The following is a 23301-nucleotide window of genomic DNA, read 5'->3' on the forward strand; positions in this document are numbered from 1 at the left end:
ACAGTTTCTTGTTTTCGCCCGGTGACACTCTGACCACCACCACCACCACCACCACCACCACCACGACATGCCACTCACTAAAACCATTACTTACCCAGACCTACTTCTCTTGGCCAGGTCCATGGCATGCTAAGAATGGATCTCTCCTCGTTCGGCACCCTCAGCACTCGTATCACAGTAGCTAAAGCTCAGCTTGCAGTGCAGACTGCGGAGCTAAGATACGCTAGCTGGAGAGGACACTGAGAAACGGGCTGCGGCATACGTCGCTCCGATGAAGAGGATGCTAGTCGAGTTTGTTGTTTCTAGAGGTATTCGAGGCCAAAGAAAAGGAGGAACAAATGCGTGTGCAAGACCACGCAAGAAATGGGTTGGCCTTTTGGGTTCGACCCACCGGGTGTTAGGGATGGCGAGTGTTGCACCTCACTACATGGAAGAGCCGGAGGCGGTTGGTATTGACAGTCTCAGTGAGCGCTTCTTTACGGTGTTTGGACTGAGTGTTGTTTACCATCCAGAGGTCTGGCGTCATCAACAAATCATTAGCCAAGGTCCACGTCACTATCGCTCGTCAGACATTATCCGTCTCTGTCTTGAGTGCTCAGGGACGCGCATTCTCGTCGACATTGACATGTACTTCTGTGTTTCCATTACCAACACAGCCTCCCTGTCGAATGAGGGTTTAACGACCTGACGCAGGCATAGGCGTCGTGGTTCGTGTTCATCCTCTCCAATACCCACGCTGAGGCAGACCTATGTTCATGTCGCTTGGGCATCTCTATGAGGATCTGTTTGGGTATCACCACCACTGACGCTTCTACGGAACGAGTCACCACTCGCCTCACATCAATCCAGGTGGTGTGCGCTTCTGCTGCTGACACACATGTTCCACTCACACTAACCCCGTCATTGTCTTCCATTTCCTCTTTGAACTTGTGTCTGTTACTGGATCAGCTCCCTCTTTGTCGTTACCATCGGCACAACATACGGGTAGTCCAAATGCAGGTGCTGTCAGCAACTGGTGCGTATGAACAGACAATGGAATGCAGTAAGCATTGGAGTTAGATTGCTTTGTTTTACCTCATGGAGTACATGCGTTGTTGGAGGTTTATATTTAGGTTCGGAGACCCTTTACATCCTGAATTACCTTGTTTACGAGGTCACTGGGGGGAGGAAATTGTGGCTGTGGTGGTCGCGTTTTTCGTGCCGTGTGAGCTTTTTACTATATTTACTATATAGTCACACTGTAATCAGTCAATACTAACTTCATGCTTACAAATTTGTAAACAAGGTTTCTGACGAAGAAATTCGGCGCTTATATCTAGTTCATTTGTCAGTGTTCCACTTTACGCTTGTACTGACATCGCTCACGTGCATGAACATCCTTTCAACCATTCGCCTCCCACTAGGCGCCTCTCAACCATTGAGACATGCACAGAAAAGGAATACTTCTACATTGCGGAGATGCAGTATTTCTCGATGTAACAGATTCACATAGAGGACACCCAAATTCACTGGGATGGCAAGGACTTCGCATCGATCTTGCATTATGGACCTGCATGAGTCTTGTGTCAGTGATGATCAACCAAGCAGGACCGACGGTTTGGAAAAGAGGAGTGCTAGGCGTCTGAAGAAGGGAATCTTCAGTTTGCCCGCCTCATCCCATGTCTTCTGCAGCTCGGCTTCTAAGCGCCGTTAGCTCCGCCTCGAGTTGCCTCAACAACTCCGGATCTTTCTGCGCCTTGGCTTCTGCCTGAAGTTGCTTGATTGTTTCCCTTTGTTCATGCTAGAGCTTCTGGAATTGCGTGTAGAGGGCTTGTCCAGCAGTCGTCTCGTTCAATTTTCTTGCTGCATCCACCAGCTCTTCCTGAAGCAGAAGGGCCTTTCCCTCCCCCATCAGGTCCTAGATGATCCCCCATGCGCATGTCGAAGAGTTTTCTTCAAACCGTTTATGGCGAGCTCCTGCGTTGATTAGCGGCTTCCAGAAGCTCTTCTCCAACTGCGACACCCTGCTTTCTGCAATGTCCTTGTTTTTTGTTTTGTCCCACATAGTGGTCACTAACCGCACACCACGGGCCGCGTTGTCCCCGCACAACCGAGCGAACATGTCAAGGTTCTTTCACACAGACCCAGACATCCGACTACCAGTTATGCGGCCTGTATAGATAATGCCTCTCAGTTTGACGTTTCCGCGGTATCTGTTTTGGCGTCGGTGAGTGGCGGATCTGACAGGCTCAGCACTCACTTTTTCTCTAGCCACTCAACAGTCGTGTGGAGTATATCCCGGTCTGATCGATAAGTGTCGTCAAATCCCGGGGTATCTACGAGCAAGTATTGCCGGTCTTTGGACAGGTTGACTGTAAACTCCCTAACTCCCTGAGTATGCGACTTGAGTTGGTGCGTTGCCCTTTCCTCTTTGGTTCTAGTGAGCTAGTTGATGAATTATGTGTCCCTCAGCCAACGACCCACTACGACGTTTCTTCCACTCATGTTGGTTTTCGCCGACCCTGCAGGGCCCATCAATCTGGGTCGGAGTGTAGTTGATAACAATGACATTTGGAAACACGGCATACGCAATGATTATGGGTTGGGAAGCCATCCTGCAGGTAAGATGACATCCGCAAGCTTGAAGTATGTATGTGTAGTATTCTTAAACCCTGTCCGCACACATAGGGTACACCTGCATCGAGTCTTCCACATGTTCTACCTGTATCATAGGCGCTTCCATATCTACGACATCCATCACCTCAAGTCGATTGATCAAGTTCCTTTCGTTGTGGAGCTATCCCGACTGAAGATTAGTGCCTTGGCGCCCTCGTGTTTGCGGAGCGATGGTGGTAGCTACCCTTCTATGCCTGTCAAAGCCCGTTGTCGTGCTTCCTCGAGGCGACGTCAAGTACAGTGTATGTTATGTTCTAGTCTTTGTTGTATTACGGCGTTGACCTCCGTTTTCCTGATGCCACTGTCCAGGGTAAATCCGGTCCTCTTGCACGTTTTTCCTTGGCTAATAGCGGAAATAGGCCCGGTAGTCTTCCACCGCTTTCCTCTCCATCAAAGTACCGGCCGACGGCGAGCCTCTCCCATGCTCCCCGGCACCATCTCAAGCCTTTCGAGCAGTACATCCGAATGGGAGATGTACGAGAGGGATCGTGATACACCGCTGCAGAGAAGTAGTCGTGGCGCCCACGCATGGCCGGCGGCGAACAGGCTGAACACACTTCCCGACACACGTAGAGGTGACAGCACTGTCGACCTCGAAAGCAGGTTCGATGACAATGCGAATGAACAAACTGCACCTCCCACGTCTCCTGCTGGGGAAGCTTTGATTAACGATAATGATGTTATCGTCCTGTGCGTCAGCCTATATGGGTATACAGCTCTAATACGTGTTGCCAGTGTCATGGGCCCTACTGGCGCAGGGAAAAGCACAATTTACATGCATGTCTGCAATTTCTCCTCGACTGAACGTACCTAGTTCATCGACCGCGTGTTTGGAAGATTCGATGTGAGTGCCGGCCATGGAATAACTAAGGAAATGCGTGCTGTGCGATATCCCCACTTTCATGGTGTCCGCAACACTGTTTTGGTTGATACACCCAGATTCGACGATACTTCTATGACAGATGGCTAGATCCTTAAGCAAATTCGTATCGGTTGAAATCGACGTAAGCAGTTTGTTTGACTTCGAACGACCCTGGTTATGACAGCCTTTCAGCTATGAGAAAACATCAAACTGAGTGGCCTCCCATACTTGTACTGGATTTCAGACGGCAGGGTCGGAGGAATTCCACTAAGGGCTTACACAATGTTCAAGGAGTTATGCAGGAAGGATAACTTCAAGAATGTCATTTAGGATGAAGTATCGGGAAGATGTCGACTTAGCACGCGAACAAGAACTGCATTCCGACTTTTGGCGGGCCATGATCGCCTTAGAATCAACCACTCACCGCTTCGAAGGTATCACAGAATCTGTTTGGGGAATTATCCATTCCTTTTCTATACCGCCCGCTTCAAATCTGATGGGAAATGGTAGATGAACACGTACCACTTCACAGGACGGCGGCAGGAAGAACTGTCCTAGACAGCCTCAGTGGCATCACGTCTGGCTTCAAGGGGATTCTTAAGCGGTTCAGGAAGGGTACCAAGAAGTTACCTAGCCCGTCTCTGCATCATAGTAGATGTCCCCTTCGGAGCTCGTCTTCGTTGCTTTCGATAAGCCCAACTTTCACCTTCGATTCTTGCGCTGGTGCACGGTCTCTTGGAGCTTTTCCAAGTGTTGGAAACTGCTACCGTGGTGCTTATCAATGTGGTGATTGACCATGCAGAAGAGACGAAGGTATCGGCAGGTATGAAGGCAGCAGTTGACATATTTGCAAGTAAGATGATCGTAAATTGTACGAAGTTGGTGACCAACTTGTGAACTCAGGGAAATGAGCAACGTGCAGGGAATTATCCAGGGGCCGGGCGTCAATGCAAATCGGCATGTCCTTCAATTGACGGCTTCCCAACGCACAAATTCGATACAGCTCGTATGCGATGTCAAGTCCTACTCGTGTTGCTTATATGTAGCTGGTGACTTCCACAGTCGATACCATCTGCGAAACACCGCCTTCGTAGTGTGGATAACGGTCTGGGGGCTCTAAAGCGGGGCTTGGAGATTGTAGGTACCCTGGTGTTTGATTTTACGGCAGTGGCCCCCTTGTGGTTATCTAGTACGACAACTGCCGTTCTGACGTTCCCAGAGAACGCGTACAGCCCGCTTCACCTGCATTGCGTGCTTCCGACTAGTGGGTTGGTATGGGCGGGTGTAATATTTCTACCCATTTCCTCTGGACCCTCATGCGCACGCAATGCTACATGACCGCATAATTATGATTGTCGGCTTAGCTGACGGTGATATTGACCTTTGTTGTAGATCATGTACACAGCTATTTTAGATACAACTGGCTAGGAGTCCCTGTACGACGTCCCACGCCGTCTCGGGTCTCCCATCAAAGGGTTTTCCGGCAGGCGACGTGCTACAAAATTGTGCACCTTCATCATTCGCTTGACCTCGAAGTTGAGTCACTGAAGTTTCGATCCTCTCATTTGACAACCTTGCCCCGTAGGACAAAGTTGGGATGACGTGATAGACACTAGGAATGAGATTTCGACGGCACGCACGCCGGAAAGCACCAAGATGCTTCGAAACCTTCAAATTTGCATCGCCTGCATTGAATGCAAGGTTATGCATGTACAGCACTGCAGCCGCTTTGCACGGCTTCGTATAGCTAGCCAGATAGGTTATTCACTGCATGGTATCGGGTGGCATGTCTTACTTTGAATCCATCCACCTTTTCACTACATCTTCCCCATCTGGATCCAGGTAGGTGTAAAAAGATGGTGTGTCTACGATGACGATGTCACTCTGCATTCCGTCAAAACGACACCGTTCCGCATGAACCTCTGTGGTGCCGGGATTCTGACCTTTGCTAACTCGAACGTGAACGTTTGTGTTTTGCAAAAGAATGCTCATAAACTGAAGTGAAGTACAGATGAATGCGGAGTAAGTGATGGCATAGAACAGGATAAAAGTCGATTTTACCCGACTCTTTCCTGAACCAGAGGGACCTACGATGCTAGTTCCACTCTTAGTTCTATTGCGGCACCGAAGATAGCGTCAGTGTACTCACAAAACTACGATGTCCGTCGGTAAAATGGCGGTAGTCTTTTTAGAACCGCGAAACCGATCGAGCAGACCCATCCAGTGAACAGCAACTGAGGATTTCGCACGAGTTGTGAGGTCGGATGGGAATGGGATATTGGGCTGGGCTTGAATAGTGTGACTTCGCGTACCAAAAGTGTTGCCTGTTACCACTCAGTCAATTAATGGTACAGGAGGCATGGCGAGCTGGAGAAGGGTTTCGATTCATATACTGATATTGCTGACAGAGCATTCCTGACCTTTTCAGCGTGTCCAAGAATCGATCCTGCGGTATGGAACGACTATCCCAATTTCGGTATCTGGATAGACGCTGAGAGAAGGCATTGCTGATCGGAGATATTTATTGTGTACAGGACAGGGGTCAAATAGCCTGGGCTACACGTTTTGATGCCAACGGACTCAGGATGAGGAAACTCATTGCATGTCTGATTCAAGGGTATACAGCATTCAGCGATACTTGACGACTGCCGGTTTTTTCTGTATAGGGTTGGGCGAGCCTCCGTCACTGCAGACTAGTGTACCTCCTACATATGCAAGAGTCGGACTCCGTTGAGTCTTGCTACGGCCGTAGATGCGGCACGATAGGATATACCCGCTGATCTTGTGAGCGCTTCACACAGGTAAGACAGTGGCATTACCGGGTTGGAAGCGGGTACTCAATGTTTCCTTGTCCTATTATTCAAAATAGGAATGGATACGTGTACCGTGCATGCACGCATCACGGGAAGAGACTAAGAGACGAGTGGAAGTCACAGAAGTAGACTCCCAAACTGTGAAGAATGCAGGGTCCAAATGTTTCTAAAGAGCGGGAATTAGTGTTGCGGGAGAAGCACGTGAATATCTACTCTTTCACTACGACGGGGGCGACTCTTGACGCATGGCAGTTAAGTAATGGCAATTAGTAAGGGGTGCACAGTTCAGACATCGTAATTACAGTACCTAGTAACTTACATACCTGACGATCAGAAGTAACCGTTAGCGGTCAAATGACTGGAATGCGCTAGGTTCTGCTCCTAAAATTGTTCTATGCCATTCAATGCTCGACTGAAATGTGAGAGAGGGGAAAAATGAGCGAGGTTAGTAGGCTGCGAGGGTAGGTATAGGGGGTGTAGGTAGGTGATGTGTGTAGAGAGAGGCTTTGGGCGGAACCCAGAGGGTATGCCGGGGCTAAGCTGTGACGGCGGGACGGGATCCGAATATTAGGTCAAGGGGAGCCAAAAATACACCAAGTGTTGAGCATGTCGCGTCTGGCAAAGGGCGGGGCAGTACCGGCTTGGCACAAACCTAAGAGGGAGAGGAGGGTGGGTGCAAAAAGTCAAAGAACTCGCTGAGGTCACCGCAAAGCCAACGGGCTTGCTGGAGGTGGAGGAGAGTCGAAGAGCTTGAGAAGAGGCAAGGGCCTCGCTTTCTCACGTGTGGACTGAGAATTCTGTTCCGCCTCGCGCCTCGGCTGATATGGAGGGACAACCTCAGGTGTCTTCCTTGTCCTTCGTGCGTCGCGTTCTGACCGTAACTTCGTCTCGTTACTTTTCCCGGATTTGCTGGAGCCATCGAGGGAGTGAGTTGAACGGTGAGAATTACAGTTCTCGAACATAGTCGCTCCTTCTCACTGCCACCATCAACATACATATATGTAGTAAGACGGGCCCTCTGCGGAGGACTCCGTATTTCAAACTGCTGACGCAGCACGCAATCCATTTGTGGCAGAGTGCAACGAGGTACGTAGATGTCGTCGTTCGAGGGCATCCATGATGTGTCTCTGGGCCTGGCAAGTATATAGGAGGATGTGCAGTGCGTTGGAACCAGAGTGGCTCCACGCCAGCTTATGCACTGTGGCCGCCTGTGTCTGTGACTCCGTCAGCTCAGATGCCATGCCACCCCCTGCGCCGAAGTTGTGTCCCACGCACACAAGGACTGGCTAGTGTAACTTTGGTGCCGTCTGTCGGTAGGGTCAGTCTGAAGTGGCGACAGGTACAGTACTCGGCGAAGTCAACGATGTGTATGGTTTGGACTCGAGTATCGGTCTGCATTTGCCCCCGCTGTGAGGCATCGGAAAGTTTCGTTTGTTTTTTCACCCACAAATTTAATGGTCATACAGTCATCATATGCTATGCTGCGGCATGCTACGCCCAACTCCAGATTGCTTCTGCAGCCCAGCGTGGACTCTTTGAACCGGATGAGCATCGTCTTGGACGTGTTGAACCTGTCTTACTCCAATGCTTCCGACGTGTCGCCACCAGCATGTCGTCCAAGCATCCCAGGGACTGGAGAGACACGCGAGGTGTGTCTTCGAATTCTAGTTGGTCTTATTCCGACGCTGATGCATTGATAGCCCACCAAATGCTGCATTCAAGAAACTGTTTCGAGAGAATAAAATTCCCCTCATGGCCCTAACTGCTCACCTTATGTTCTTCTGCCGAGTCGTGTTTTGCTCATGTCGAACTGTCTTGATTTTTTTTGATTCCTGTGATGTTACCCTACTTATGTAGTTTGAATTTTCAGACTTATTTACCTTTTTTGACATCTCTCTTCACTGGTGTCATCAGGAGAAGTTAGTAAGTCCAATGAGTCCAAATAAACTCAATGAGCTCAAATAGTATTTTGTTAATTTCCTGATGGCCTGCCTGGGTATCTGAGGGGGAGAGGACATACGTGGACAGAAAGAAGCAGGCATGGTGTCTTGCTGCTATGCCTTGGCTAATGGTAAAGCAATTTCATGGCGTTAGCACGACTGAGGTCTGAGATCACAGACCTCCCGGCACATGTTGTATACACTTGAGCGGGAGTCGCAACGGAGGCAGCACAGTGCTATTCTCAGAACCTCACATTTGTGCTCTGCTATGACTTCCCTATATACAGTATGACTTGAGTATGGCTATGAAAAGAAAGTGTCCTCGTCTGACGGTCTGGGGGACTAACTACAGTTTGCGCCAGACTAAATCAGTCATGTCAGCCAAATTAAATGGTATGTAACTTTGCTGATGAATAGGGATGGTGCCACTTACTTCTCAGTCCTCGAAAGTGAAAGCCATTTTTGATCGATTTAATCCGCTGTCTGAGCGTCATCCTCAACTGGCGTGCTTGAGTCAAAGTAGAGTCTAGTTGGGCCTTTACTTCGGCATATTCTCTCCAGAGGTCTTCTGCAGTCTTCTGGTCCGCTCCCTTGGTCTCATCCCGAATTCTTCGAAGTGTTTCCATCCGCTTCCTGGCGAGTTCTTCTAGACGAGAACACAACTGCTGCCCGGCAGCAGTTTCCTGTAGCTCTAACTTCATATTGGAAATTTCCTCCTGCAACTGGACCCCGCCTTCACCCTCTTCATCTTGTCCCATCAACTCTTGCTCCTTCTTTCGCCGTACGATCTGTTGGAGTAAATTCATGGGTGACCCTCGAACGTCCTTACACTCGAACGTCGTAGACCCTCGCGAGATCATCATCTTCCAATAATTATCCTTCAGCTCCTTCAGCCTCTCATCGCCAACCTCGGTGTCCACCTCATCCCACATCGTAGTGACCAAGATAACCTTGGACATCGCATTTTTCCCACACAACTTTTCAAAGACTCGAAGGTTCTTCAGTGGCGTTCCAGCCATACGGTTGTCTGATATGCGATGAAAGTAAAGCATGGCCGAAAGCATGGGTCGTGTAGTTTGGTACCTGATCGGATGTGCATCGTTCATAATACAAACCGGAGTATGAGGAATACTTACTCAGTGTTCAGCCAATCGGAAATCAGTTTCAGGATGTCCAAGTCAGATTTCCTCGTATCATCAAACCCAGGTGTGTCTACCAGAACCACGTTGGAACCTTCAACCTCGTATTTGGTGACATTGATCTCGCTTGTACAAGAAGTTAACTCATGTCCCACCCCCTGACCCTCGCACTTCGTGGCATTGGCTATGAACTGCGACTGATCAGGTTATGTTGAAAATACATTTCGTGAGGAGCTCACCGAACTTTTCCCCGCACCGGTTGGCCCCATTAACCTGGAAATTGAAGGCTGCCTAAGAAGATGCCACAAAACAAGTTATCTTACTCACGCAATTATAATATCCCTAGTTCTTGTTTCCAGGTCAAGATTCGTGAATTCTTCTTCGGGCGGGCCCAGCGGCAACGCCGATGATTGGTTCTGAGGTTGCGACCGTGTCGATCCTGATCGAATACCTGTTGGTTCGGCTTGCGCCTGTTTATTATCGCTGTTCTCGTCAGCCATAGCTGGAGCGGGCGGCGCACGCGTATTGTCCGCTGCTGAGGGTAGCGCAGGTCCAGCAACGAGCTGTTTTGGGTGAGCACCAGGGGCCGCCTGTATCCTATCCTCTGTGTTCCCATCTGTAATAAACCCCATAAGGTTCCCCGGCATCACCTCTGACAGCAGCATGCGTGGTAGAAATTTAGGCTCTCAGAAATGGGATCAAAATCCAACCGCACCTGCCTGGGATTCTTCAACCCTATGATTATCGACCTTTATCTCGCCGCATCCCGCACACGAACCCTTCCTAGGGCTGGTTGATCTGGTAATTAAAAGAAATGACTGAGAAGATGCTACAAAGCTTACTCATTTGTAATATCCTTTGCGTTCCCTTCCCAAATAACAGCCGTGGCGTTCCCCAGCGCTAAATCTGATGGTTGCATGTGTAGTGAAAATTTAAGTCCCTTGGGAAGATAACCAACATCCAACTCGCACCTCCTTGAGATTCTTCGGCCTTGCGACTGAAGATCTTGGTCTCGTCACTTCCAATATCCAAACCTTCCACAGCACCAGTCGACTTGGCAGTTGCAAAGGATGCCCGAGAGGATGCTGCAGAGCAGATCGTCTTAACTGGAGTATCCTTTCTATTCTCTTCCCTAACAGCAGCCGCACCGTTCTCCGATTTCTTGTCTGACAAGCGTCATGTGATAGAGCTTTAGGTATCTGGGAAACATGACGAAAACCCGACTCGCACCTCCTTGTTGATGCGGGCTCCCAGGCGTCGACATCTTTTCGTCAGTAGGGTTCAGGGAAGTTTGGGCGAGTGAAGATGAGACAGGGCCATCGTGCACAGAAATACGTGGAATTAGTAGACTTGTAAATCGATGTGCCAGAGAGACTCACTGTGGTAGTAACTTTCTGCGAGAGCAAATGACAGACACGGACAGTTGGCACTTCACTCACCCCCTGCACCGAAACATTTCCATCACACGTGGCGGGGGATGTTAATTGGAACGTGCAGGCAACGAGGCTAGGTGGTATGAAATACTATTGAACACATGAGGTCTGCATTGCTGCAACATGCTTGATCGATGAACTGAATACACCGCCCTGTGGTAGTCGAGAAGTCCACGGTTCGAGTGTTTGCATTGGGGAATTCACAGCGCGTTTTCGTGCGTTTTCGACGCTGTTTTCATTTTGTTTTTGTTGACCAGGTAAGGCCGAAAACGGCAGTTTGCTTTGATATCCCTCGTTTTGGCTTCATTTTGGCAGTTTTCGAGGTTTAAATATGTGTACAGTCATCAACCTAGATTTGAGACACCAATATCAAAAATGCCCATTTTACAACACAACACAATTATAAGTAGATCAGAATGGATGACAGGGCTATTAAAATAGTAGAGAATGTCTGGATAAAGGTTTCTTTAGGATCGTAACTGTAGTTATGCAGTGGTGAAGCCTCAGAAATTAAATTGCTTATCAGCGGTCACACCGTGATTTGAGACACCCCAAATATGGTATAGCGGGCATCAGCGGTTATCGGAATATTATCAATCATCATCCGACCGTGCGTCCTCCTCGTTTTCGCCATTGTCGTCGTTTTCGCCCACCTGCTCTGTGTCTGCGCTACTGAGGACGGGCTTTGGAGCTGGCCGCTCGAGCTTCCTGTGCTTTGGTTTTGCCCAATGAGGTTGGCGATTTTCTGCTTTTGCCTGATCTCTCTCAAGCTCCCAGAGCTGCAACTCTTCGTGATATGTCTTCCGAAGGGCCTTGTTACACTCTCGGCGAGCTGCTTCTTCTTCTCTCCATGCCACCAACAATTCATTTTGTTCATCCCTTTGTTTTTGCTGTGCTTTGCAAGCAGCATCCTGCTCTGCAATGGACTTATGATGGTCCACAACCTGGTTGTAAAACTCATCACCAGTAAGTAACTTTGGAAGGCCATCCCCATTAAGCTGACCTTTCTTTTTCTTCTTTTGCTTCTCCTCATTATTTTCCAGCTCTTTTGTTACCTGGTCAACATACATTGACTGTAAGACAAGTGTTGTCTGGGATCCAATGAGTGCACTCTTGTACTTTGCCTCATGGGCATAAGCTGCTGACAAAGCATCCTGGTAAGTGTTCCTTCTCATTAGAAGGTTCTTCATCCAACAGTGCAGATTTCCATTTTTGTGTGGGAGTTAGAGGAGGTGGGAGATAGGTTGGGACCTGATGTGACAAGTTCATTGGTGTCCTTTCAACAAGAAATGCTGCTGAAGTGGAAGCCAGTGCCTCAGTGGCCTCCTTTGCAATGGAATGCCAGGCCAGTGTGACCTGTGAGCATGATGGGCCAGCAGCAACTTCAGGGGAGTTACCCATTTCTTCTCCTTGTAAGTTGTGATACTGACACATCACCAGTGACACTGCATGAACTGGGCTGGGTAGGGTGAGTGGCAAGCATCCCTCTGCATCATATGATGTCTCCAGGCTAGGTGCCATCATCTCAGCAGTTATCACATTTGGGTCCAGTGGGTAAACACCAGTTTTCTGGAATGCAGCTTGAATTGTCTCTTTGGTAAGTGTTTTCTGATGTGTGTTAGCATAAATAGAGATAAAGTTCTCCTTTGATACAGCCTGTCATGTAGATGTTTTGAATGTATTGCACTCCTGCAACCAGGCATGTTTGAGTGGTCCAAAGATGACAACATCAAGCCCCTGGTATGCATGTGTGCCATGGGCTGGGTAGCAAAGTATGTGGATGTTGTGGTTTCTTGCATATTCCAAGAATGCTTTTGTGTAGTGTGAGTTATGCCCATCTACAAGCAACAAGCAAGAATGTCCACCTGCCTTCACATGTGTTTTATTGTCAAAGTCCTGGATCCACAGATGGCCAATTTCACCATCTGTCCAGCCTTTTGGCAAGTGTGCAATGCTTCAAATGGTGAGCCATTGATCATTGATCCTTGAAGCACATTCAATCACTCATGAAGCATTCAGATCATTATTTTGATGCCAATTGGTTGAGAAACCTTGTCCCTTGTAGATGATGGTAGGCACAATACTACTTCCATCTGCACAGATTGCCACCATCACAGTAATGTTTTCTCTATTCCCATCATGCTGCTGGTGCTGAATCTTTTGATTAGCAGCCCTGAAGACATGCTCTTTCACCCCTGTTCTGGGTTGAAACCCTGTCTTGTCTGCAGCCCAGATACAGTCTGGCTTGATCCCATGTTTGGTGATTGTGTCCTGCAGTAACCTGAACCATGCCTCATCTGTGTTCTTGTTCACTGCATGTCCATGTTTAGCCTTGAGTGGGCTGCTCCAGTACCTTCCCAGCTGGTCATTGTGCCTAGATAGAAAGTGGTTAGTCCAGTTTGTCCCAACCCCTGCTTCTGGGAAAGCATCTCCCTAATAATCTTAATAATATGCTTTCCGGACCCTGCCCCAGGGTCCGCATGCATCTAGGAAAGGGTGCATGCATCTAGCGAAGAGTGTAGCATCCGTGCATGCATCTAGGAAAGCGTGCATGCATCCGTGCATGCATCTAGGAAAGCGTGCATGCATCCGTGCATGCATCTAGGAAAGCGTGCATGCATCTAGGAAAGCGTGCATGCATCTAGGAAAGTGCACATGCATCTAGGAAAGTGTACATGCATCTAGAGAAGAGTGTAGCATTGGTGCATGCATCTAGGAATGTGCACATGCATCTAGGAATGCGTGCATGCATCTAGGAAAGGGTGCATGCATCTAGGAATGTGCACATGCATCTAGGAATGCATGCATGCATCTAGGAAAGGGTGCATGCATCTAGGAATGCGTGCATGCATCTAGGAAAGGGTGCATGCATCTAGGAATGTGCACATGCATCTAGGAATGCGTGCATGCATCTAGGAAAGTGCACATGCATCTAGAGAACAGTGTAGCATTGGTGCATGCATTGGTGCATGCATCTAGGAATGTGCACATGCATCTAGAGAAGAGTGTAGCACCAGTGCATGCATCTAGGAAAAGGGTGCATGCATCTAGGAATGTGTGCATGCATGCATCTAGGAATGTGCACATGCATCTAGGAATGCATGCATGCATCTAGAGAAGAGTGTAGCATCAGTGCATGCATCTAGGAATGCGCACATGCATCTAGGAATGCACACATGCATCTAGGAATGCGTGCATGCATCTAGGAATGCACACATGCATCCCTGCCTTATATGGAAGGTTTCCTGCATGAAACCTGCACAGCCACTGAATGAAACCTCACAGCCACTGAATGAAACCTCACAGCCACTGAATGAAACCTACACAGCCACTGAATGAAACCTCACAGCCACTGAATGAAACCTACACAGCCACTGAATGAAACCTACACAGCCACTGCATGCAACCTCTCAGTGAGTGAATGCAACCAACACAGCCACTGAATGCAACCTCCATATAAGGAAATGCACAGCCACAGAGAGCAGAGAAAATAAGTGACTGGTTGCTTATCTGGATTGAAGATGATAGGCAGTTGATTAGCAAAAACAGCAGATTACCAAAAGATGTAGTAGACACAGCTACTCATTGCAACTGTCTGAAAAATAGGTGACCGGTTGCTTATCTGGATGCAAGGGAAGTAAAGTAGCAAGGAGGCAGCTGGGAAGAACAAGCTGATTATCTGGACAAGTCAGACACTAGTACTGAACACGACTAGCACAGCCACTCATTGTGACTGCCTGCAAAATAGGTGACCGGTTGCTTATTTGACTTGTGGCAGAAAGTAAGAAAACCACTGACCAGGCTGAAGGTAGTTGCCTAATTTGGACATCCAAATGGGCATGACACACCAATTAGGTAGTTTAGGGTGGGTAGAGCCAAATAAATAAAGCTGACTGTGGGAAATTTTCCCCTTTACATCTCTGCTTCTTACCACCACCATCTACCTCACCATGCCCAACTATGTCTGTGCCACCTGTGAAGACACCTTCTCCACCAAGAGTACCTACATAGCTCACAGCAAGAAATGCTCTTCCAAGGCTACCATCCACCTGCCCCACACCAACCAGACTATTGAGTTGCAAAGGAATGACATGGGTGATTTCATTTGTAACTGTTCTGCCCTTGGCTGTGGCAAGCCCTTCAAGTATGCCAGCAACCTCAAGTCTGATATCAAGAAGGCTGGTAGTACATGGAAGGGGCCAGAGATACAGGTGAGCAGTGGTGGGAAATAGTTTCCTTATTTGGAAACAACTCTGAACATGTTAACAGGGTAATCTACCCATGGGCAAATTTGACTTGGTAAGTGGCTTCATCCACCAAAAAAATAAGCGACCGGTTGCTTATCTGCCCTTCACAGACCCATGGACAAGGGATTGGAGCTGGACCTAGCAAGGACTTGGTAAGTGGTATTCTCAGGAGCAAGTGACCAATCACCCATGACATCACTATCGCAGACCCATGAGGAGGAGGGTAATGCAGGTGGTCCCAGCAGGGCCAGCAAGCACTTGGTAAGTGGCTGGCCCAAGCCAGAATAAGCAACCGGTTGCTTATTCTTCTGCCCAATGTCATTATAGCATGAAGATATCAGTGAGAGTGACAGTGGAGATGTGAGTACCAAGCTTATGGCCATTGGTGACAATGGAATGATGGATGGTCATGGCACACCAGTTCCATCACAGGTCCATTGGATCCCCAGTGAGTAGATGTGTTGCATCTGTCTATCCATACCCCACAGTGCTAAACAGGGAAACAGATAGCAGAGGATTTTGGGAAGATCCCATCTCCTCACCAGTTGATCCCACAAGATGAAATCATGCATTCACCCCCACCACCAGCAGTGAGTGTCATTGCTTCCCCACAAATAAGCGACCGGTCGCTTATCCATGGACTGGGAAACCATTCCAGGGTGATGTAAGGATGGTGTCACCTACAGCCCACAAGTCGGTCCCTCCTCAAAAATCCCCTCAAGCACCAGCACCACGATTGCCATCTCTCATAGTGAGTCTATCAGAGCCAACTTGCTAACGACCAGACTCGAGTTCTTTCAGTCAGCGATCCAAGCCCACAACCAGAACACTGGCAATGTTGTGCCATCTTTGGCACAAAGGTCCCAGCAGCCACACTTGCCATTGACAACAGCCCCAGGGCTCATCTCTGATGCATTTCTGGATTCATTGGACCTTGCAGTGAATGCAGAGTTCCATTTCCTGACATGCCAGGTCTGTGAAATGGCATTAAGAGCAGGAGAAGTCAAGAGCCATCTGGCAAAGATCCATGGCAGACAGGCAACCTACAGTGACATGACCTTGAAGCTGGCCATGGCATCACTGGAGGTGACAGAACGGCTGCCCACTGGTATTACTGGGCCTAGAACCATTGTCCATGGTCTGAAAGTCTTTGAGGCCATGGCTTGCAGTCACTGTGACCTTTTGTCCAGGTCAACAGAGCGTCTACGGAAACATCACTCCAAAGACCACCCGATGGAACCCAGACCAAAACATTGGAGAGCTTGCAAAGTACAGCACTTGAAGGAAAGTTCAGGGGACCTGCAGGCATTCTGGGAGGTGAAGGATGATGAAGAAAGGCAGAGTGAGCCAATGGCTCGACAGGCTCTGGTGGATTCTTTGCTCAAAGAACTGGAGCCAACACTGGAGGTGGTCCAAACACCACTGGACGGTCGCATGGTGAGCCCCTGGTTGCTGACGACACAGTGGCATGAGCAGGTTGCAGGCAAGAATGTCAAACTGCTGCGGAGCTGGGTTTCCCTACCCAAGGACGATGATGGGGACATCCCTGGACTGAAGCTTGCAGTGCAAGCATACTATAGAAAAGCGCTCTCTCTGCTAGACCATACACATGAACTGGTCCTGAAGAGATTACATTCACCTGACCCCACCAAAAAGTAAGCAGCCATGCCAACTCACAAATAGGCGACCGGTCGCTTATTCCTTCCATCCACCAGTGGCATCTCCAACACACCCTTCCACAAGCACCTCCATGAGGCCACCATGAAGCAATACATCATCCCAGTGGTTGCTCTACTGGCAATGTTGATCAGACAACAACATGCTGGAGGGTCATTCTCTGGGTCAAACCCCAATGTCATGGAGCTGCTTGCAGTGCTCCGCATGGGGGATGAAGAAGGACCAGAGGCTTTGCAGATCATCCACCAGCTGCTCTTTGAGGTTTGGAGCACGGCATGGAAGCCTCGAGGGGAGAGGGAGATTGTGGACCCCACAGAAAGGTGTCTGGCCCTTCTGACCCTTGGGGAAGATGGTGGATTCAAGGAGCCACACCTAGTCACTGGGATCATAGCCAAGTTGGAGTATTGCATGCGACTCACGTTCCTCCAAGAGATTCACCACCGCATGCAGTCAGACCCCCAGAGCGAGGACCTGGACCACTGCCTGGATCTGGGAAGCTTCTTTGTGGAAAACACCCAGTATACCTTCTCTCGTCTACGTTCTCTTCAACACAGGGCAAGTTCCCTGTCATACGATACCATGAGCCTTCCTCAGGTGTGGTGGACAGACACCAAGACCTGGAAGACGATGCTCTACCGAGGGGAGCAGGTGGACTTTGGAGATCTCTGCAAGGTCTTTGAAGAGACAGAGGCAAAGCTGGTAGAGGCTTGGGAGCAGGGGGTGCTGATGGGCAAGGATATCCGAGTGGACTATGACAAGATTGCAGAGGACCTCATCAACAAGGATGTTGGCTACTGCTTCCTGTCTGATGTCAGAAATCCAGAGCTTGGCAGTCGAGGCCGACTGGTCAGGCACTTCCTCGAAGATGAGGAAACTTTTGCCCACTTTGCCATGGTACGGCAGGGAGGTATTGTATGGAATGTGGGTGCCCTCCAAGCTTGGTTGAAGAAGTATGCAGAGCTGCAAAGCCTGCTCCTATTGAGGGCACAGATGCTCAGTGGTGCACCAAGTCGTGGCACAGAGCTCACTGCGATGACCTATCGCAACACTCAAACTCGACCGACTCGAAACCTGGTGGTCCTGGGCAAGCACGTGTCACTGCTTTGCCAATATCTCAAGACCACAGCATTGACAGGGAAGGACAAGCTGATCCCTCATGCCTTGGATGCCATCACCAGCGACATCTTGGTACAGGACCTAGCCTTGGCACGACCCTTTGCAGAGATTGCAGCCAAGGCATGCTTCCCAGACAGGCCAGAGGTGGTGGACCTGTACCGAAACCATGTCTTTGTCAACTATGATTGCCTCTTTGACTCCAAGGACCTCTCATTGATCATGAGCAGGCACAGCCTTCCCACCATGCACTTTGGGCTGACCATCAACTCATGGCGACACATCCAGACAGCATGGAAACGAAAACTTGGCTGTGCAGTGGAGGATGTGATAGAGATGGACAGGGAAGACAATGTGGAAGCCCTGCAGGCAGGCCATAGTCGGTCTACAGAAAACCGAGTGTATGGCATCAGCGTGGAAGCTCTGGCTGGAGCTGCAGAGGATGTGCTACCTGCATACCTCAATGCCAGCATGGAATGGCAAAGGCACTGCCAGGTGGCAGTCAGTGGCCAGTCAACATCATACAAGACTGCACGGGCACACCCCCCATCACCATCCCCATCCCCAGCTGCTCCACCAGTACCTGAGCCCAGGGAAAACAAGCGACCGGTTGCTTATTCCATGGCAACAGAGGCAGTCCAAAAGGCCATGATAGATGCAGTGGTGGCCAAACTGCCATCCACAGATGAGATTGCCACCAAGGTGATGGACAAGCTGATGCCTGCACTGAAGGGAATGTTGCAGGAGGTAATTCGATCCACCACAGGAGGTCCATCAGAGAGGACAGACAAAGGGAAAGGGAAGGAGAGGGAGAGGGAGAAAGAGCAAGGGCAGAGTACCAGTCATGGTTGGTAACACTCATGTGAGATGATTGTCAGAAATTAAATCCATTCTAGACAGGGCACAGTCTGAAATAAGCGACCGGTTGCCTATCTGGGACCACAGCGATGTTGAACTGGAGCAGACAGATGTACATGGTAAGACCAGAGAAAACATTTGCCAGTAGACGAGTCCCTAACATGGCCTTTCACAGTCCAGCCTGGAGAATGCAGCACAAGTGACCAGTCAGCTACCTTGGATCAGGCACTAAAAGCGATGCAGGGCCTACTGAAGAACCCATCAGCAAGCTGGAAATCAAAGGAACAGCATGCCTGCATGGCAACAGTACTCAAAGGGGAAACAGACCTGGTAGCAGTGCTGGGTACTGGAGCTGGCAAGTCGATGCTGGCGATCGTTCCAAGTGTGGTGCAACCAAAGGAAGCCACGGTGCTAGTCTTGCCTCTAAATTCTCTCATGCTGGACTACCGACGACGACTGGAGGAGTTCAGAGTGCCATACCAAGTCTATGGAGCAGACAAACCCTTGAGCTCATCCACGAATTTGATTCTGGTCACAGCAGACAGGGCATTGACATCACAGTGGAGGTCTGCGCTGGCGATGCTGAACCAAAGCAAGAAGGTGGCCAGGCTGATATTTGACGAGGCCCACATTCCACTGATGTCGAAAGACTATCGGATGGTGTTCCAAAGCATCCACCAACTACGAAGCGTCCCGATGCAGCTAGTGCTGTTGAGTGCCACGCTTCCAAGATGGTGTATGGAGGAGGTGAAGACCACATTCCAGCTGGTGCAGCAAACAGAGGTGATCCGACAGAGTACAGACCGATGGGAACTGGGGTATCACTTGGAAAGGGTGCCAGTCCACTCCATGCATCGACGAGTGGCAGAAGTGTTGGAGGAGGAAGGCTCACGCTGGGAAGAAAGGGACAGAGGGTTGGTGTTTGTGACATCCATAGCAGCGGGTCAGCATCTGTCACACATGACAGCATATCCGTTCTACAATGGAGACAAGGGGACGACTGACGAGGACCGAGGATGGATGTATGGACAGTGGATCAAAGGATTCTCCAAGGTGCTAATTGCGACCACTGCCTTCAGCGCTGGGAACGACTACCCTCACGTGCGAACGGTCATTCACATGGACCGACCATTTGACATGGTGGACTACATCCAAGGACAGGGCAGAGCTGGTCGAGATGGGCAGGCAGCCAACTGCTATACGATCATCCCACCGACATCAACACTGCCAAACATAGAGACGATGGGACTGGAAGGGGAGGCGAGATGGGCGATGTATGAACTACTGTATTGCTATGGGCCAAGGAGATGCCTGCGGTATGGGATGACGCTGTTCAATGACAGCAAAGGGGTTGGTTGTTGGATGGAGGAAGGAAAGGAGAAATGCTCTGTCTGCCTAGAGGAACCAGGACATGACCCATTGGACATACAGGTTGCTGGGACAGCAAGACTCAAACAGCAGGCGATGAAATCGATGGAGGGACGATTGATGGAAAGACGGGCTGCTCTGAAGACTAGCTTTGACAGTGCAGTGGTACAGGCGAGACAGCAGCGAGGGAAGGAAGAGATGAAACGATTAGAAGAGGGGGATGAAATACTGGAAGCATTGGAAAGTTTTGAGGGGTGCTGCAGTCTGTGCAGAGTGTTGAGGAAAGGTGCGATGGAGGGACATGGGATCAGAGAATGCCCACATCTAGATGGGAATGGATGGAGGGAATATGTGGAGTGGAGAAGAGGGCTGCAGTATGACATGCGGCACCACCGGAAGATCTGCTACATGTGCCACGTGCCACAGGTAAATGACAAGGTGCACCCACAATTCAAGAAGGCAGAGAAGGGGAACAAGGACTGCAGGTTTGGAGATGTGGTAGCACCTGCAGCATATGGGATCTATCTGAATGAGGAGTTACGAAGGGAAGCAGAGAAAAAGTTTGGGGAAAGGTGGGGGGAGGGTGGAGTGTATTTGAAGTGGTTGATGGGGCGACCGAGGCAAGGACATCACAGCAACTTGATTGACCTGATCATGTGGTATCACGAGCACTCACAGACATGAATAGAAGAGCAGGGATTTGTACATGTGGCAGCGACAGGGACTGGGAAAAACAAGCGACCGGTTGCTTATCTGGAACAGGTACTAGGGAGGCCAAAGGAGAAAAAAGCAAGAGAGACAGGTGAGTGATAAGGATGAGGACTAAGTGGTGATGACAGACTACTGATGGCAAGGGACGAAGGCTGAACTGGAAAGTATGAGTATAGAAGGTAAGGGATGTGTTGGTTATCTGGACTGGGGAGTGACGAGGGACTACTACTGACTATGAAGACCGAGTGGCTAGAAAGTGAGGACAGACGACTGAAATGCGACTACAGACTACTGACTGGTGAGTAGTGATGACAAGAAAATAAGTGATGGGTGGTGATTTGGACTAGTGACTATGGACACATGAGACATGACAAGGGACTAGGGGCTACAGACGAGGGAAAGTAATGGTGAGTGAACTGGGATGATAGCTGGGAAATAAGGGGTGAGTCAATGCAGGTGAGAATGGGCACAATAACCCCAGTAATTGATGGTGATATAACCCCCGGATCCCCCCCCCGAGTGAGAGTGGTGAGTGGGGTTGGTAGTAGTGTTGGTAGTGAAAGTGTAGTGTTGGAGGATTTTAATAGTGGTAGTAGTAGTAGTGGTAATAGGAATAGGGTAGAGTGGGAGGATTTGAGTGGTAATGTTGGGGGTAGTAAGAGTAATAGTAGTAGTAGTAGTATAGTTGGTAGTGTTGGTAATAGGAATAGAGTAGTGTGGGAAGAAATTGGTAGTAGTAGTAGTGTAAGTAGTGGTAGTGGTGGTGGCAGTAGGAGTGGTAGTAATGGTAGTGGTAATAGGAATAGGGTAGTGTGGTTGGTAATGAGTGGTGGTGGGGGTAATGGTAGTGTAGTGTGGGAAGAAAATTGAGGTAGTAGTGTAAGTAGTGTAGGTAGTGTAGGGTGGGAAGAAAATTGTGGTAGAGAAAGTAGGGTAGTTGGTAATAGGAGTAGTGGTGGTAATGGAAATAAGAATGTGGTGTAGATGGAAAAAAGAAAAGTTGGTAGTAGGAATAGGAATAGAGTAGGGAGTGAAGAAAAGAGAGGTAGTAGTGGTGTTGTAGGTAATAGGAATAGGGTAGTGTGTGAGAATGTAAGTAGTAGTGATAGTAATGGTAGTGTAGTTGGTAATAAGGAAGTGATAATGTGGGAGGAAAAGAGTAGTAGTAGTGGTGGTGGTGGTGGTGTAGGTAGAATTGGTAGGGTAGTTGAGAATAAGAGAGTAGTGTAGTTGGAAATGTGTTGTGTGGTTGGTAGAGTTGGTAGTAGGAATAGGGTAGTGTAGGGGGAAATGGGAGGTGTTGTAAGTAGGGTAAGTAGGGTAGTGTTGGTAGTGATTGATAGTAGTAGTGTAGGTTGTGTAGTTGGTAGGAATGATAGGATAGTGTAGGATTGGGAGAGTAGTAGTAGTAGTGTAAGTGATGTAGGGTAGTTGGTAATAGGAGAATAGAGTATGGAGTAGATGGAAAAAAGAAAAGTTGGTAGTAGGATTAGGAATAGGGTAGAGTAGGTGTTGTAAGTAGGGTAGTGTGTGATAGGTAGGTGGAGTAGTTGGTATGGATGGGAATAGGAATAGGAATAGGAATAGGGTAGTGTAGGTAATAGGAATAGGAATAGGAATAGGGTAGTGTAGGTAATAGGAATAGGAATAGGAATAGGGTAGGTAGTGTAGGTAATAGGAATAGAATTAGGAATAGGGTAGTGTAGGTAATAGGAATAGGAATAGGAGTGATAGTGTAGTAAGATTGGGTGGTAGAGTTGGTAGTAGGAATAGGGTAGGATAAGTGGTAGGAGTAGGGTAGGTAGTAGGGTAGGTAGTGGGATGGGTAGTAGGATAGGTGGTAGGATAGGTAGTAGGATAGGTGGTAGGATAGGTAGTAGGATAGGTGGTAGGATAGGTAGTTGGAGTAGGGTTAGGGGGAATAGGATAGGTAGTTGGAGTAGGGTTAGGGGGAATAGGATAGGTGGTAGGATAGGTAGTTGGAGTAGGATTAGGGGGAATAGGATAGGTAGTTGGAGTAGGATTAGGGGGAATAGGATAGGTAGTTGGAGTAGGATTAGGGGGAATAGGATAGGTAGTTGGATTAGGATAGGTAGTAGGATTAGGATAGGTAGTAGGATTAGGATTAGGATAGGTAGTAGGATTAGGAGTAGGATAGGTAGTAGGATTAGGAGTAGAGGGAGGTAATGTAGTTGTGATAGGATTAGGGGGAGATAAGTGTAGTAGGGGATTATGTAGGAGAGATAGGGGTTGATTATGTAAGATTTGATTATTTATTTAGGAGAAGTTAAGTTAAGAGGTTAGGGTTAGGTTAGGTTAGGTTAGGTTAGGTTAGGTTAGGGTTAGGTTAGGTTAGGGTTAGGTTAGGGTTAGGTTAGGGTTAGGTTAGGGTTAGGTTAGGTTAGGGTTAGGTTAGGTTAGGGTTAGGTTAGGGTTAGGTTAGGTTAGGTTAGGTTAGGGTTAGGGTTAGGTTAGGTTAGGGTTA

The 23301-nt window shown here is 48.8% G+C and overlaps 5 protein-coding genes across 5 annotated transcripts; 2 read left to right on the forward strand and 3 right to left on the reverse strand.

Annotated features, from left to right (window-relative positions):
- Positions 1–1763: 1763 nt before the first annotated feature.
- F5J12DRAFT_957252 (uncharacterized protein) lies at positions 1764–3185 on the reverse strand (the record flags this gene model as incomplete). Its single annotated transcript, XM_051749881.1, has 4 exons — positions 1764–2192; positions 2240–2424; positions 2464–2518; positions 2938–3185. The coding sequence occupies 4 exons, from the start codon at positions 3183–3185 to the stop codon at positions 2114–2116; spliced, it is 567 nt and encodes a 188-aa protein (XP_051596960.1). The 3' UTR covers positions 1764–2113.
- A 663-nt stretch (positions 3186–3848) lies between these two features.
- On the forward strand, positions 3849–4031 carry F5J12DRAFT_725350 (uncharacterized protein; the record flags this gene model as incomplete). The annotated part of the gene is made up of 1 exon (XM_051741630.1): positions 3849–4031. The coding sequence occupies one exon, from the start codon at positions 3849–3851 to the stop codon at positions 4029–4031; it is 183 nt and encodes a 60-aa protein (XP_051596961.1).
- A 792-nt stretch (positions 4032–4823) lies between these two features.
- F5J12DRAFT_852365 (uncharacterized protein) lies at positions 4824–5935 on the reverse strand. The gene is made up of 4 exons (XM_051746569.1): positions 5667–5935; positions 5579–5612; positions 5313–5512; positions 4824–5264 (listed from the first exon to the last, which is right to left on the reverse strand). The coding sequence occupies exons 1-4, from the start codon at positions 5735–5737 to the stop codon at positions 4928–4930; spliced, it is 642 nt and encodes a 213-aa protein (XP_051596962.1). The 5' UTR covers positions 5738–5935; the 3' UTR covers positions 4824–4927.
- A 2721-nt stretch (positions 5936–8656) lies between these two features.
- On the reverse strand, positions 8657–9678 carry F5J12DRAFT_725306 (P-loop containing nucleoside triphosphate hydrolase protein; the record flags this gene model as incomplete). The annotated part of the gene is made up of 3 exons (XM_051741625.1): positions 8657–9353; positions 9407–9600; positions 9649–9678. The coding sequence occupies 3 exons, from the start codon at positions 9676–9678 to the stop codon at positions 8657–8659; spliced, it is 921 nt and encodes a 306-aa protein (XP_051596963.1).
- Positions 9679–16439: 6761 nt separating this feature from the next.
- F5J12DRAFT_725360 (uncharacterized protein) lies at positions 16440–19571 on the forward strand (the record flags this gene model as incomplete). Its single annotated transcript, XM_051741631.1, has 3 exons — positions 16440–16744; positions 16805–18726; positions 18883–19571. Coding segments are annotated over 3 exons (2916 nt in total), but the record flags the coding sequence as incomplete, so codon positions are not given.
- Positions 19572–23301: the final 3730 nt, after the last annotated feature.

This window comes from Pisolithus orientalis (genome assembly GCF_024613125.1).
Source record: "Pisolithus orientalis strain OTSU chromosome Unknown F5J12scaffold_34, whole genome shotgun sequence".
NCBI lineage: Eukaryota > Fungi > Basidiomycota > Agaricomycetes > Boletales > Pisolithaceae > Pisolithus > Pisolithus orientalis.

What these genes read in the sequence shown, in the direction of transcription:
- F5J12DRAFT_852365 (XM_051746569.1), bottom strand. Translation starts at nt 5,737, where the DNA reads ATGGGTCTGCTCGATCGGTTTCGCGGTTCTAAAAAGACTACCGCCATT. An exon ending in CCGACGGACATCGTAGTTTT is followed by an intron (nt 5,613 to 5,666) that starts GTGAGTACACTG and finishes GAGTGGAACTAG; the next exon opens with CATCGTAGGTCCCTCTGGTT. An exon ending in CTGGTTCAGGAAAGAGTCGG is followed by an intron (nt 5,513 to 5,578) that starts GTAAAATCGACT and finishes ACTTCACTTCAG; the next exon opens with TTTATGAGCATTCTTTTGCA.